This window comes from Lontra canadensis, unplaced genomic scaffold, assembly GCF_010015895.1.
Source record: "Lontra canadensis isolate GAN:19392208 unplaced genomic scaffold, GSC_riverotter_1.0 scaffold130, whole genome shotgun sequence".
NCBI classification, from domain to species: domain Eukaryota; kingdom Metazoa; phylum Chordata; class Mammalia; order Carnivora; family Mustelidae; genus Lontra; species Lontra canadensis.
In genome coordinates this window covers 1348884-1365328 of record NW_022631124.1, presented here as the reverse complement: position 1 = coordinate 1365328, position 16445 = coordinate 1348884, and the positions used below count along the sequence as shown (strand labels likewise).

At 39.2% G+C, this 16445-nt stretch overlaps 1 protein-coding gene across 4 annotated transcripts in view; it reads left to right on the top strand.

Annotated features, from left to right (window-relative positions):
• ST6GAL2 (ST6 beta-galactoside alpha-2,6-sialyltransferase 2) overlaps positions 1–14353 on the top strand; it is a 75961-nt gene extending 61608 nt beyond the window's left edge. For all 4 annotated transcript variants that reach the window (XM_032842425.1, XM_032842426.1, XM_032842422.1 and 1 more), the window contains exon 6: positions 13844–14353. In XM_032842425.1, the coding sequence (XP_032698316.1) occupies positions 13844–14115 (272 nt within the window). In that variant the 3' untranslated portion in view covers positions 14116–14353. The remainder of the gene's footprint in view (positions 1–13843) is intronic.
• Positions 14354–16445: the final 2092 nt, after the last annotated feature.

Genomic DNA, 16445 nt, shown 5'->3' with positions numbered 1-16445 from the left:
TGTGTTTTGACCTATACATACATACCGATGAGGAAGTTGAGTTCATAGATTGGGCACAGGAAGAGATGAATAAAAATAACTGATAATAAAATAGAACAGTTATAACAATCTATCACAAGAAAAGTTATGTGAATACTGTCTACCAAACTCTGTTATTGTACTGTACTCACCTTTCTTCTTGTGATGGTGTGAGATTTGATAAAATGCCCATGTGATGAAGTGAAGGGATGATGTGGCCATTGGGACTTGGTGTTAGGCCACTTACTGACCCTCTGATGATATGGCAGATGGATGATATTCCAGACTCCAGGTGACTGTGAGTTGCTGAACCTGCAGGGTAAGGGGAGACTACTGTGTTGACGGGAAGAAGAGTCTAGAAGCTTCTGTCCACTGCACCCTTCTGAATGTTCCTTAGAGCAGGCTTGGAAATATTTCTGCATCAGCGTTGTCTTTGATCACAGTACCCAAGTACACGTACTTTTTCCTGAGTTCTGTGGGATCTGTGTATTATCAGCTCCTATGGAGAAATTTTCTTATGGGCAAGATGTCCTGGTAAAATGAGATTAGGGCACAGATATTGAACTTGGACCTAAATAAATTCTTCTTGTTTTATCTACAAATAACAGGAACTGCCTTCTCTGATTTTAAAGACAAAGCAGTAAGTTGTAAGACTTGATGAACACATTGACCTAGCATTGAAGAAAACAAACTCTGAGAGCTTCTTGATTGAAACTCATTTTATTGCTGGAAAAACATCCCAGAAGTTTCTTTTGTTTGTTTGCTTGTTTTTTAAAGATTTATTTATTTTAGAGAGAGAGAGTGCAAATGGAAGGAGGGACAGAGGAAGAGGGAGAGAGAGAATCTCAAACAGTCTCCTCACTGAGCATGGAGTCCAATGTGGGGCTTGATCTCAGGACCCTGAGAGCATGACCTGAACTGAAACCAAGAGACAGACACTCAACTGACAGACACCCAGGCAACCCCAGAAATTTCTAATTCACATACCTGAAGGACTTACCAAAGTTAATAATTTTAATATGCTTTCTTTATAGTTAAACTAAATTAGAGAACATATGTGAATAAATTTTATAATAGTGACACAATATCAATACATTTTAAGATCAAGTAAATTAAACTATACTTTCATTATAAGCTTTATTTAATAAGATACTTATTAAAGATTTAATATCTATGATACACACTGAAGCTAGTCCTCTCAAGTTTCTAAATGAATGTTTTTAAACTATGATTTCTCCTTTTTTTATAACATTAATCTGATATTACTACCAAACTACTCTCTTAAACAAAATGTTTTGAAGAGTCACTGCTGAAGAGATAAATATTCACTGTAATTAAACATGAAAACTAACTCAAAGTTGGACATTGATTAGCGATAATTATCTTTCAAAATATTTTAGTATAACTGCAAAAATATATTCTGACTTTTGTTAAAAAGATAATTATGTGAAAATCAGTGAAAACTTAACTAAATTCTTTTTTTTTAAGATTTTATTTATTTATTTGACAGACAGAGATCACAAGTAGGCAGAAAGGCAGGTAGAGAGAGACAGAGAAGCAGGCTCTGTGCTGAGCAGTGAGCCTGATGTGGGACTCGATCCCAGGACCCTGGGATCATGACCTTAGCTGAAGGCAGAGGTTTTAACCCACTGAGCCACCCAGGCGCCCCCAAAAACTTAACTAAATTCTTAAGAAATCTCATTATTAACATATGTAAATCCAAGGAGATTTAGAGATTATTTGTCCCAACATGGATATTGGTCCAAAGCTTTCAACAAACTTTAAGGAAGAGACTCACTGTCTTGCTTTATAAGATTTTTCTTTTAGTCTCCTTTGTAGGCCTTATACAGAGGGGAAAATAACATTATAACTAAATATTTAAACATTTTTTTAAAATAGCAAATAATCCCACCACCAGTACTCCAGGACTGCCATCTAAATGTATTTTAGTCTAATAGTCTTCCAAATCTGGACCACAGAGTTCTGTTTTCTTAACACTGTTACACTGTTGCAGTGAGGGGCACCTGGGAGGCTCAGTCAGTTAACATCTGACTCTTGATTTTGGCTTGGGTCATGATCTCAGGGTCATGGGATCAAGCCCCCCATTCTCCACACTCAACAAGGAGTCTGCTTAAGATTCCCTCTCTCCCTCTCCTTCTGCACCTCCCTCTGCTGGTGTGCACTCTCTCTCTCAAATAAATAAATAAATCTTACAAAAAAAAAAGTTGTAATGAATGAGTTTCCATCAGTGTGGGACATTTCACAACAGGTTCACAATAAATGTTTGCTGAATGAATGAAGGGATGAACAAATGAATGGGAAGTTGTGATTTATGGTCTCACATGTAGAAGGATGCCCACCTCCTCCCATACCACTTATGTGTTTGCTGTATGCTGTGGTTAAGACCCTGGGCTCTACAGAGACCAAACCAAACCTTGGTTCTACCAGTCAACTAAATATGTGATCTTGAGCAAGTTACTCCAAACCTCCAAGCCTCAGTTCTTTCAACGAGAAAATGAAGATCCCAATAGTGCCTTTATGTTTGAATTATCATGTGTGAATTATCATGTGCTTAGCACAATAGCTAGTGTTTACTATTCACTGTTACTGGGATGATTCTCATTTAAAACTTCATGCTCAGTCAAATAAGACCATATTCGCAATTATAAAAAACGCTGTTCTTTCATTACGATACATAAATCAAACAAATAGGCTTGTTCTCTTTGATATTACAGAGGCCATATCCATACATCAAATAGGAATATCCTAACTTATGCCTCTCTTTAGTTATTAAGTATTTGGGTTCTTTCAGAGTATTTGATATTCTCAAACAATTACATTGTTGAGTCATCCTTCTATGTACAAAAAATCCTGGGGTTTATTCTGTATGTGAATATGTGACTTTTCTTCCCTTAAATCATTTCCTAAGACGGAGTCCCAGCATATTAGTGCTGAGCAAAGGGTATGTATGACATTTTGATGTTGTAGGTTAAATGTTGACATACCGCTTTGTCTTCGACTTTCTGATTGGAGCCGTCTTTGTCCTTACAGTTCCCAGAAAGAGGCACACTAGTAAATACACTGGAAATGTGCTACATGTACCACCCTCTTCTCTAGAGAAGCAGTAAAGGGATTCTTGCACCTGGTGGACTGCACATGCATTTTTTAAATTAAAAGGAAGTAACATGGATCAAGGTAATTTTGATGATCCATAAAGACATCTCTGGAACAACTTTTTCATCTAATTAGGTTCCTTACCCTCAGCCCACTGGGGGGCGGGAGGCTGTTCGTGCACATATGAATAGCATTTCTCTCTTTTCATTCCTACTTGGATACTAGACATTTATCTTGTTATTTGGCACTTTGAAGTCATTTTGACTGTATTTTAGCCTGATTGAAGATAAGGAATAATTTACTTGGAATCCCGTGGCTTCCATTTTGTTCTCATAAAGACAGGTATTTTTGTAGAGAAGGTCAGTGAACTCCCCTGGGGGTCATCAAGCATGGCAGGATTGGTTTGTCACTTACATGCAATAGGGCATCCAGCCAAGCCAGGAGGCACTGGCTTCACCATCCCTGGCTCATAGCCAGGACCGGCAGGCAGACGAGCCTGGTAGCCCAGGTCCCAACCAGCAGCACACAGAGGAGATGCTCTAGTTAAATCTATAATTGACCAACTGACAATATTTTTTTTTGCAGAAACCACCAACACATCCTGCCACTTTTTAAAAGGCAACCACTACTGGTTACATTATAACTAATATTTCTGGAATTCATAAATGCAGACACTATAATTTCAGGTTATTTAAATATGCACAAGAATAATAGGCTGAAAAGCAAGTCATAACTTTTTTTTTCCATTTTGTATTGTTTTGGGGGGTTCTAATTTCCCAATATATCACCCACACTTAGATGTTTAGCACAAAATAATCAGTCACTTAACATTCATATTTATGATTTTATAAAATATGTCACAATTATATGGATTAGGTGCATTTCCTCATGAATAGTGAATCCTGAATGTGTATTACCGTCAAATAATACAATATAAATCAGGGAAAATTTGGCCTTCAAGTATTACCCTTGCATTATATGATTTTATTGAATAAGGTAGATGCTTCTTTAACTATTGTTATATTACAACAAGTTTAAGTCTCCAAACCACCTTTTAGTTACAAATATTCTCTGGAATTCTCCCTTGAAGAGTTGCTTTTGCTCTTAAATAATCCTAAGTATGGTTCTCATGATTTCCTATTTCATGATGAATTTATGGGGAAACCTGACAGAGCTGCTAAATTTCTACTAGGCTGGCATATTCCGTACACTCAGGTTTCCTTTCACTCTAACCACTCCTTCAGAAATACGTTTTGCAGTGTTGTGTTGGTCATTCTCAGAAATTCCTACTTTACCTTACATATGACTGATGTCCAAATGTTACCTGGAACTGATGTCAGCCAGTATTTTGCCCGTTGATTGTATTGCGATGTTTCTCTCCATAGCTCTATGTCATGTGTTGAAGGGATAAATTCATTAAGGAGAAAATTCTATCATTCTGGATGATTTTGGATGTTACTTTAAATCTTTTGCCGGGGGAAAGCAAGATAAGTTTAATCACAATTAGGGGTGCCTGGGTGGCTCAGTGGGTTAAAGCCTCTGCCTTCAGCTCAGGTCATGATCCCAGGGTCCTGGGATCGAGGCCCACATCGAGCTCTCTTCTCAGCGGGGAGCTTGCTTCCCTTCCTCTCTCTCTGTCTGCCTCTTTGCCTACTTGTGATCTCTGTCTGTCAAATAAATAAATAAAATCTTTAAAAAAAAAGTTTTAATCACAAAGTCAAGGCTATAAATGATTACACTATACGAGATCTGAAAACACATCAAATCCAAAGCTAGAGATGCAAAGTAGAGTTTTATAGGGAAAACCTCATTCATTCAGAATTTGTGATACCCTATACATGGGTTATGGTTTGCTTTTTATTCTGGTTTTGGAGCAAATAAATAAGTGTATATATTGCTAGTATGCTGAGTCATATAATATGACATTTTATTAAGACCAGTTGAAATGCTTTTTAATTGGTTTGATAATTACATTGCATTATACAATACTTAAGGACATGTAATTTGGCAAATGAATGCTTCTTGAGTCATAATTGCCTGGAAAAATGTGCGCCTTTTTTTTTTTTTTATTTAAATGAATCCCTAGTATGGACTCATTTATAAAAACTGGCCAAAGAAACTGAATGTTAATTGGAATTATATTTAAAGATTTTAAAAACCTGGCTACATGCCCTTCTGATTGGCTTAGAAAAATACATTAAAAAGTGTCTGAATACTAATCTGCCTATCTAAAAGTCTGGCTTCACAGTGAAAGCAGAAATTTTTTTAATTGAGGTTTAATTGATATACAACATTATATTAGTTTCAGGTGTAGACCCTGATGATTAGATATTTGTTTCTATTGCAAAATGATCACCACAATAAATTTGATTAATGCCTGTCACCATGCTTGGTTTGCAGAAATTTCTCTTATGATGAGAATTTTTAAGATCTATATTCTTAATAGCTTTCCAATATGTAATAGTGTTATTAACTATAGTCTCGAGGCTGTATGTTACATCCCATGACATATTTATTGCATAACTGAAAGTTTGTATCTTTTGTCCCCCTTCACCTGTTTTGTCCACCACCACTCCTACCGCCCCCCCCCCCCCCCGGCCCACCACCTCTGGCATCCACCAGTCTGTTCTCTCTATCTATGAGGGTGTTTTTTGTTTCTTGTTGTTATTTTTCTCTTTTTATTCCACATATAAATGAGATCACATGATATTTGTTTTTCTCTAACTTATTTCATGTAGCATTATACCTTCTAGGTCTACCTTTCTTCACTTAGCAATGCCTTCAAGGACACTTAGGCTGTTTCCACATCTTGGTTATTGTAAATAATGCTGCAGTGAACACAGGGGTGCTCATATTTTTCCAGGTGGCTTCTTTTTCTTTGGGTAAATACTGAGAAGTTGAATTTCTGGATCATAAGGTAATTCTATTTTTAATTTTTTGAGGAATCACTACATGTTTTGTGTAGTGGGGCTGCAACAATTTACATTCCTACCAACAGTGCACAAGGTTTTCTTTTTCTCCAAATCCTTACCAAAACTTGTTATTTCTTGCCTTTTTGATGATAGAAATTCTAACAGGTGTGACATAATATCTCATTGTGGTTTTGAGTTGCATTTCCCTGATGATGAGTGATGTTGAGCATCCTTTCATGTACCTCTTGGCCATCTGTATGTTTTCTTTAGAAAAATATCTATTCAGTCTTCTGCCCACTTTTTAATTGGATTGTTGGGTTATTTCCTATTAAATTATATGAGTTCTTTATGTATTTTGGATATTAATTCCTTATCAGGCATGTGATTTACAAATGTTTTCTCCTATTCCGTAGGTTGTCTTTTCATTTTGTTGATGGTTTCCTTTGCTTTGAAGAAGCTTTTTGGTTTGATATGTCCTACTTGTTTCTTTTTTGTTCCGGTGTCAAATCCAAAAATTCATTGCCAAGATCTGTGTTAAGGAGCTCACACCTGTGTTTTATTCTAGAAATTTTATGGGTTCAGGTTTTACATTTAAGTCTTTAATCTATTTTGAGTTAATTTTTCTGTATGATATAAGATGGAACTCCAATTTCATCTTTGGTATGTGGCTGTCCAGTTTTCCCAGGGCCATTTATTGAACAGACTATCCTTCCTCCATCACATATTCTTGGTTCTGTTGTTGGAACTTAATTGACCATTCAAGTTTGGGTTTATTTCTGGACTCTCTATTCTGTTCCATTGTGTCCGTTTTTATGCCAGTACCATACTGTTTTGATTACTACAACTTTGTAACATAGTTTGAAATCAGGTGTTGCCTCCAGCTCTGGTTTTCTTTTTCAAAATTGTTTTGGCTATTTGGGGTTTTTTGTGGTTCCATACAAACTTTTAGAATTGTTTGCTCTATTTCTGTGGGAAAAAATGCTATCGGGAATTTGGTAGGGACTGCACTGAATCTGTAGATTGCTTTTGGTAGTATGGATATTTTAACAATATTAGTTCTTACAATTCATGAGCATGGACTATCTTCCCAATTATTTGTGTCTTCTTCAGTTTCTTTCATCAATATAGTTTTTCATCAGTACAGTTTTCAGTGTGCAGATCTTTCACCTTCTTAGTTAAATTTATTCCTAGGTATTTTATTGTTTATAATGCAATTGTAAATAGGATTGTTATCTTAATTTTTCTTTCTGATAGCTTGTTATTAGTGTAGAGAAACAAAACACATTTTCTGTATATTGATTTTATATCCTGCAACTTCACTGAATTCTTTTATTAATTCTAACAGGTTTTGGTCTAGCCTTCAGAGTTTTGTATATCTAGTATCATGTCATCTGCAAATAGTGACAGTTTTATTTCTTCCTTTCCAATCCTAATGCCTTTTATTTCTTTCTCTTGCCTAATTGCTCTAAGACTTCATACTATGCTGGATAAAAGTGGCAAACGTGGACATCCTTGTCTTGTTCCTGATCTCAAAGGAAAAACTTTCAGCTTTTCATCACTGCGTATGATGTAGCTGTGGGCTAGTCATATATGGCCTTCATTATGTTGAGGTTCATTTCCTCCATACCCATTTTGTTGAGAACTTTTACCATCAATGAATGTTGAATTTTGTCAAATGCTTTCCTACATCTACTGTGATCATATGTAGATCCTACATCTACATATGACATTTTTCCCTTCATTTTGTTAAAGTGGTCTCTCACATTGATTGATTTATTGATGCTAATTCATCCTTACATCCCTGTAACAAATCCCACTTGATTGTAGTGTATGATCCTTTTAATGCACTGTTGAATTTGGTTTGCTGATATTTTGTTGAGCATGTTTGTACCTATGGTCATCAGGGATATGGGCCTGTGATTTTCTTTCATTGCAGTATCCTTGTCTGGTTTTGGTATCTGGGTAATGTTGGCCTCGTAAAATGAATTTGGAAGTGCTCCCATCTCCTCCGTGTTTTGGAAGAATTTGAGAAGGATTGGTATTAATTCTCTTTTGAATGCTGGGTGAAACCAGTAAAATTTTATTAGTGATGAAAGCAGTTACTTTTTGGTAGTCTACTTAACATTAAAGTTTAAGTGATTTTTTAGAAATTCTTTACTGAATAGCATAGTATTAAATTGTTTGTATTCTTTTTGATTTTTAGGTAATCCTGAGCAGTCCTAAGAGAGGAAATGAAAAAAAGAATAAAAACATTTTTAGCATAACCAGATGTGAATTCCCCATATTGGTCTGACATGGAGAATTGATTATGAAGTAACATGATACTTTGAATTTATCCATATATGGTCTCTTTGCAGAAAAGATTTAACCTGGCAGGCTTGACTGCTGATCTTTAGGAAGGCATGCTTACATAGTTGGCCCTTGGCTGGCATCTGGGATCTTTGATCTGGGAAGGTTCCCAATCCCATAACTGGTAAGAGTAGTTCACTGTGCCCAGACTGTTTATGTAAGCAGTATGGTTTATGCAGAATACCTGCTTTCATTCTGGAAGTCTGGAATTTGGGTATGTGCCAGGCAGAGATGGCCTCCACGACCAGTTCCCAGTAAAAACCTTGAGCACTGAGTCTCGCAAAAATTTCCCTGATTGGGGAGCTTGGGAGGCTCAGTGTGTTAAGCCTCTGCCTTTGGCTCAGGTCATGATCTCAGGGTCCCAGGATTGAGTCCCGCATTGGGCTCTCTGCTCAGCAGGGAGCCTGCTTCCCCCTCTTTCTGCCTGCCTCTCTGCCTACTTGTGATCTCTCTCTCTGTGTGTCAAATAAATAAATAAAATCTTAAAAAAAAACAACAAAAAAACTTCCCTGATTGACATTTCACATGTGTTGCTAGGGGTATTAAGCAAATCTGGTGTGACTGCATTGGTAATAGAAACTTGGCCTTAATTTCCCCTAGACTTTGGCTGATTTCATCTTGTATCCTTTTGCTTTAATGAATTATAGTTGAGTATCACTGAATATTAGGTCCTGTGGGTCCTCCTAGTGAGTCATCACACCTGGGGGTGGGTTGGGGACTCTCAACATGGTACTCTACTGATAGTAATTCAGAGGACATCTGAGAACCATGTGTTGTTGGTATTTACATCATTTGTGGATAATAGGGCTCAACCTCACAATACTTTCAGAAACAATGCTGGTAGTAAGACTCAAATATTCTTTCCCAGTGTATTCTGTAAAACACTCTCTTCAAGTCATCCAAAGAATTGTAGGTCATGGGCTCTTACCTCTTTTCAAATTTAAAGGTTAGTTCTTTAATTTACTTTATTTCCTTAAAGAAACTTTCTCTTAATCCCCATTGATTAGCACTGTGCCCAGTTTAATAAATGTTGGATTTAATTGAAGAGGTCCCCAGTGGAACATGAAGGCTTTGATCTTTCCCAGCCCTGCCTCCCTGTGGTGTCTACACCCACACGCCCTGTTCTCTGACACACACCCTGTGAACTATGCCAGGGCTGTTACAGAACTCCAAATACTGGTGTCTACGTCGTTCCTTTTTACAAAACAAGAAGAAATTTCATCTTCAGGATTTTGTGTGTTGCTAAGTGCTGTTGACTCATAGGATAACTGATGTGTAGATCTGACCACACTTAGTAATAGTGATTTTTAGTATTTATTATATGACAGAGTCTGACTCTAAACTCAAAATAATGTGTAGTAATGGACTTAATAAATTGAAATGCAGAGTATGCATATGCCGAATGAATTGACCATGCTGTATGAAAAAAGTTCAAAATAAGAAAAGTATTCTCCAGTTTTGGTTCCCTCAATCTTGTCCACCTTTCACATGCACCCAACAAATTGTAAATTACTTTTTCCCTTCCCTTTGAAGGGGTTGCCATACCAATTGTGATATCAGCATTACAACTGGCTGTGGTTTAAACAGGTAGAACAGATTCTGCCATTAAGTTTTAGGGTGCTCTAGGCTCATGGTTACTGGAAGCCACAAGTTCATATGAGTGCATGATGGGATGGACAGCTGCTTTTGTAAATCTGTCTCAGGTAAGGAAAGATCAGGAGGAATTGTACAGATAACTCAAGGCAAGAACCCACACTTTCTTAACCTGTATTGGCCTCCATTTTAAACCATCATGAACTAACTGCCAAGTTCCTGCATTTTTGAAGTTCTAGAAGTTATTTTTTAAATACAAGGGGTTTATATAAGAGAACACTAAAATACCTATTTACTTGCAATGAAACTAACTTCTTGCCTAGTCTTCTGACAAAATCTATATTGTATATCTAGCAAATGCATGATTAAGATGTAAAAATTAACCAGCAGCAGAAGTGAAAATTTTCTCTAGGAAACTCTCTAGAAAAAAGAAATTAAATTCAAATATCTTAATAGATTTTTCTTTTTTTTTTTTTTTTAAGAGCATGAGCAGGGAGGAGCAGAGGGAGAGGGAGAGAGAGATAATCTCTTAAGTGGGTTTCATGCCTAGCACAGAGCCTGATGCAGGGCTTGCTCTCACAATCCTGAGATCATGTTCTAAGTCAAAATCAAGAGTTGAGATGCTAACCAGCTGAGCCACCCAGTGCCCCTTAGTAGATCACTTTTGAGACTAAGACAGTATCAAGGACTAGAGAAACTACCCAAAGATCTTCTCCCTTGGGTGTGGGTGGCAGCTCAGCTCTAGATTTAATCTAACATGTAGAATGTCTAGCTACTTAGGACACAATATGGGAATCCATTACAGCAGACTTTTTCAAAGAATATGTGTGTCAGACCAGCATGATCCTCAAAGTATGAGAAGTGGAATGATTTGGTCCAGAAATATTAGTCATTGGTCTATAAATAGATGATTATAGAAATTGAACATATTTACAACTTCCGTGGCAACTTGACATAGCATGGCATCCAAATGTGTAGTAATTTTTCTAGTAAGTCATTGTACTGTATTTTACAGAAGTAATAGTCTGTCATAGATTAGACTCCGCCCCCCCCCACCATAGCCCTTCACCACAAATAGCTTCAGTACGTTGGTTAAAAATCCAGCTTCCTGGACCCCAACATAAACCAGTGGAATCCAAATCTCTGAAAATGGGGATTGGTCCCAGGAATGGACATTTAGCAAGCTGCCCCAATCATTCATCATGCCAAAGTTTGAGAACTGCTTTAGGATGCAGGCCAATAATGTGGCTAATACATTTCCTAAGTATAAGGTTAACTTTTGAAAGCCATCCCCTCTAGGGACCAGAGCTGCAAGGGTGACAGCTCATACACGTTTGACTTCAGGGAGGAAGGTGTGTTGTTGGCCCACAACACACCACAGCTAACAGGGCCTTGTGGTTTCTAGGTACAGTTCCATTGCTCGTTTTTGAGATACCTTTGTGCAAGACACCATCAAAACTTCTTCACTGCAGGAAAGTGGTTTTATTAATTGTACTAATGGAAAGCATCTAGGTATATGAGGGATGTCTAGGATCCTTTGATGTGGTTCCTTCTGCACAGCTGGTAGGGCCCCACGCCATACCCAGGGGAGGGCGATGTAGTACAAGACCTTGTTCCATAGCTCCTGATCAGAAAACACTGATGCCTGCCTCAGCTCCGTAGACACAGTCCCTGTGACACTCATTAGGAGAGAACATACACATCAGAGGAGTTCTTGTTTGTTTCAGGTGTAAAGTAACCAGGATCAAAGGGGGGAATTTAATGCTCCCTGGGCACATGGCTTTCTCATTCACCATGTCAATCAATAGACCAGTTTATAAGGAGGAAGGAAAAAAATATTTATAGAGCAGCAATTGCTCATCAGAAGGGAGAGACTTCTTTGTCGCCTGTGCTGCATGTTCAGCAGCTGCTGATACCCACTCTCCTCGGTGACTTCAAGAGGGAGGTGCTGCTCCTTGGCTACCCCTGAATCATTGTCACTCACTCAGCCATCCCAAGGAAGGGGCCACAACCTAGCAGTAGGGCAACCCATGAAGAGGAGGAGGAAATGGGTTGTGGGAGAAAAAGAAAAGAAACAGAACAGTAACTTGAAGTTTTGTTTTGTTTTGTTTTGTTTTCATTTCATTTTATTTTATTTCTTGTCAGTGTTCCAAAATCCATCGTTTATGCACCATACCCAGTGCTTCATGCCATATGTACCCTCCATAATACCCTCCATCAGGTTCACCCAACCCCCATCCCCACCCATCCAAAACCCTCAGTTTGTTTCTCAGAGTCCACAGTCTCTCATGGTTCATCTCCCCCTCCAATTTCCCCAAATTCTCTTCTCCTCTTCTTCTCCCAGTGTCCTCCATATTATTCGTTATGCTCCACAAGTAAGTGAAACCATATGATAATTGACTCTCTCTCTTTGACTTATCTGACTCAGCATAATCTCCTCCAGTCCTGTCTATGTTGATGCAAAAGTTGGGTATTCATCCTTTCTGATGGAGGCATAATACTCCTTGTATACATGGACCAGATCTTCCTTATCCATTCATCCATTGAAGGGCATCTTGGTTCTTTCCACAGTTTGGCGATTGTGGCCATTGCTGCTATGAACCTTGAGGTACATCTGGCCCTTCTTTTCACTACATCAGTATGTTTGGGGTAAATACCCAGTAGTGCAGTTGCAGGGTCATAGAGTAGCTCTATTTTTAATTGTTTTGACAGAGCTCTTGAGGACATTTTTGCTTCTTAGAATTTGAACTGATTCTCTGTTAGGAATCGGTTTTATTCTCAGCCACAATCCTGTGTCCTGGCTCTCAAGTCACACCTTTAAAGGCTTCTAAACAGGATGCCATTGTCATCTGTGGACCAGCACTCTTTCTCCCGCTTCTCTTCCTCCCCTTGTCTGCCAGGCAGCCTGGGAGGTTCAGGCTCACCTTCTTGAGGAGTTCCTCCAGACCCCGACAAAATTCAGTCCCTTCTCTTTTCTCCCTGTGGCCCTTATGCATGACATTCTCTGATTATGAGGATTGTCATGGTTGATTAATAAGAAATACGATTGTCCCCTGCAGATAGATGTTGCCATTTAACAGGAACTAACCATTGTGACTATGTTTTTTTCATAAGAAAGGATTGCTCTTTCATAAAAGGGATAAATATATATATATCCCTTATATATATAACAAAGATGGTGGTGGTGCTGGGGAAAATGAAAGCCTTTTAGCCTTTCTAGATCAAGAACTAGATTTGCCCAGGGAGGATAAAGTTTGATAGCTCTCTATTTGAAACATTAAAAAAAGAAAGAAAGAAATTAAAGCGACTTTAGTAATGACAGTTGCAGGGAGAGAAATAATTTTGGTAATAGGAATCTTCAACTCTGCATCCCCAATTCCATCTCTTTCTTTTCAAACAACTATGTGAGAGTCAGTTACAATCAAGCAACTATTTTATAGTCAGTCTTTTTCTAACCGTTTCTTCAGTAACTACTCTTGCAAATGAAGACAGGTCGTGTGTGTGGACCGTGACACAAGATACTTTAACTTGGGGAATGCAAATCTTTTACTAGACTGTCCTCTTGTTCAGTTCAGTGCCTTTGTCTCCTCTCTCGCCGCCCCGCCCACAATAATCAGCCAGATGCCAGAATGTGCGCCTGTCACATCTCCGGAGGTGCCCGCGCCCCATGAGCCACAGACAGGCCACTTGCTGGCGGTCCTAACACTGCAAATGTGTAAGTGACAAGAAACGAGTGCAAACCAAGTGGGCATCCCACAGTCACTCCCACCACCGCGCTCTGGAACATCCTCCCACCCGCCCCGAGGGATGCAAAAAGGGCTTCTGTTCAAGGGCTTCTGATTTTCTTTCCGCGGCAGGGATCCTCATCATGATGTCCCTGTGCGGCGAAGTGCACGTGTACGAGTACATCCCGTCCATCCGGCAGACGGAGCTGTGCCACTACCACGAGCTGTACTATGACGCGGCGTGCACGCTCGGCGCCTACCACCCGCTGCTCTACGAGAAGCTGCTGGTGCAGAGGCTGAACACCGGCGCCCAGGGCGACCTGCACCGCAAGGGAAAGGTGGTTCTGCCTGGGCTCCGGGCCGTGCGCTGCCCCGCGCCCAACCCCGCTGGTCCCCCGTCCTGAAGAGGGGCTCTTGAGAATCGATGTGCAATAAGGTACTACTGTTGTCCTCTGAGTCACAGGAGAATACTTGAAGATGTATTTTAGGCGATGTAGTCTTCAGTCCTTTAGACTGTCACTTAGCGGTGGCCACGAGAATTCTTCTTTTTCTAAGCCATGGAGTATTTATGACTGCTTTGAATACAGGAATGGAATTTAAAAGGAAAAGAAGCTCAAGAAAGATGCAAAAAACAACAAAAAAGAAGCAAACGTATGACAAATGGGTAGTATACCTCCAGAAATGTTAACCTTTTCTTAAGCCGTGGGCACCCCTGTGAGGCTTGGTTTCCGCTACAGTTTTCAGTGATGTACTTGATATTATGAAATGGTTTAGACACCCATGTTGGGGTACAGTATCTGTAGCACCTAGCGTGTCACTCGCACATTTGTTCATTATTAAAGATCCTAGCGTTTATGACAAGCATCTGAATCAGCACTCAGATGTGTTTATCTTAACAATAAAATTCCCCCGTATATACATTGAGAGATGGCAAACTGTTGCTTGCTGGCAAACTGCGGCATTCCCCTGCTCTATTTCCCATTGCCCGCCCAAGCTTTGCTCTTTGTGTATCAGGACAGATTTCTAAAACCAGAAAACACCCGTCTCGAGCAGTCCAAGGCAAAAGTCAACCCTGGGATAGCACTACAGAGGAGACACTTTGTTTTCCTGCAGTATTTTCCTACTTTGACAAATAAATACATAATCACCCGGCTGCAGGGTGGCCCAGGGCCAGAATAGTCCCAGCTTTCCTGCATGGTACATCCTCAGCTGCCAGTCCTCCTCACAGCCCTTACACTGTTACACCCACGGACACTTGCAACCCCCTGCTGCCGTGGGGGAGGACCCCTTCGGGTCAAAAGGAGGGGATATGGAACCTTCACTCTGTGCTTCTGGGGATGCACACCAGTCTCTTTCATGGAGATTTCTTTCAGGCCAATAGCAGCTGCTGGAACCCCAGAAATGATGTACTAGATTTTCACCAATTCTCCCTGCAAATAGATATTGAGGAACCCTGTCTCTGTTTTCACAGATATATTTTATGTCAGCAACATACAAGCCATATAATTAAATAAAATTGTGTGAAAACATTGTTCTTTAACAAGGAAAATACGTATATGCTTGAGAAGCAAAGGCACCTGGGGGAAGAAGTTGTCACCCCAATATGTTAGCTATATTCAGATCTGTTTTATTTTGGTTTTAATCTCAACTTTTACCACTGATACATTGAAAAACAATTTTTTTTGCTATAATGTAGTGAAACAGAAACATTTTGGAATATATTCATTGAACATGCTGTCCCTCTATGTAACCAAAACATAGCACAAGAGGTGAGACTTTTTTAATTAGATACATTCTCCCTTGCAAGTCTATGAATGTCAGGAGAGTTTAGTGGGAAAGTTTTTTTTTTGTTCCAGGATTGGTTTTTCCCCTGAATGCTCTCAAAACTACTTTCTTGAGCAAGAATGGTTTATGGAAATTGACAGCTTCTGTTTGGTGAGTCTAACTCCCCAGAAATCAGGTTGGGTTATGGGCATCTCTCTCCTATGGCTTATTATAACAGTGAAGTAGAGGACTAACAGAAAAATTTCAGTTATGACAGGATCCACTAGAAGCCCATTTTGAGAGCTTTCTTTCCAGGTCTATGAGAAGACATCGATCACTTTGTCCTACACATTTGCTTATGTGTAAGCTGATGTGGTCATGCCGCTTTTCTCTCTGGTTTCCTGAAAGATCTTAGTCTTGTCCCCACGTGTAGTGAGTACGGAGTTCAGATTGTGAGGTTGCTCTGAGTACAGTGAGCCGTCCTTCCATGGCCTTGGTTCTCCCTAGACCTTCCAGCTCTGCCTTCAAATGCCCATGACACTGAAGTTCCTTTGATAGTCTTCCTGGTAGATTTCCTTCAGACCTTATTACCCCCGACAGCCCCCTTTGGTGATATAAGAGGCTGGTTAGAGAAAGATTCATAGGGGGTCACTATAAATATTCAAGTTCAAAAGCCCCAGAAAGTACTTCAAACACTTCAAAGATTTTTAAATAGCATTTTGTTGTAATGCATGTACTTTTAAAAGGTCCTTTCAGTCTCACTGACATTACAAGAAAGACTGAAGAGCATAAAGGAAATCCAGTTAAAATTTTTGAATTTATTATGGCCTTAAAGACTCTTGGGAATCAGGGTCTGCTAAACATTCAGAAAATGTGGTACACATATTAATATAGTGTGACTGGGCATTCTTCTATTTGAAAGTTTAGTTTAGCCTCCCAAAAATATCATGCAGTTAGAGTTAACACGACT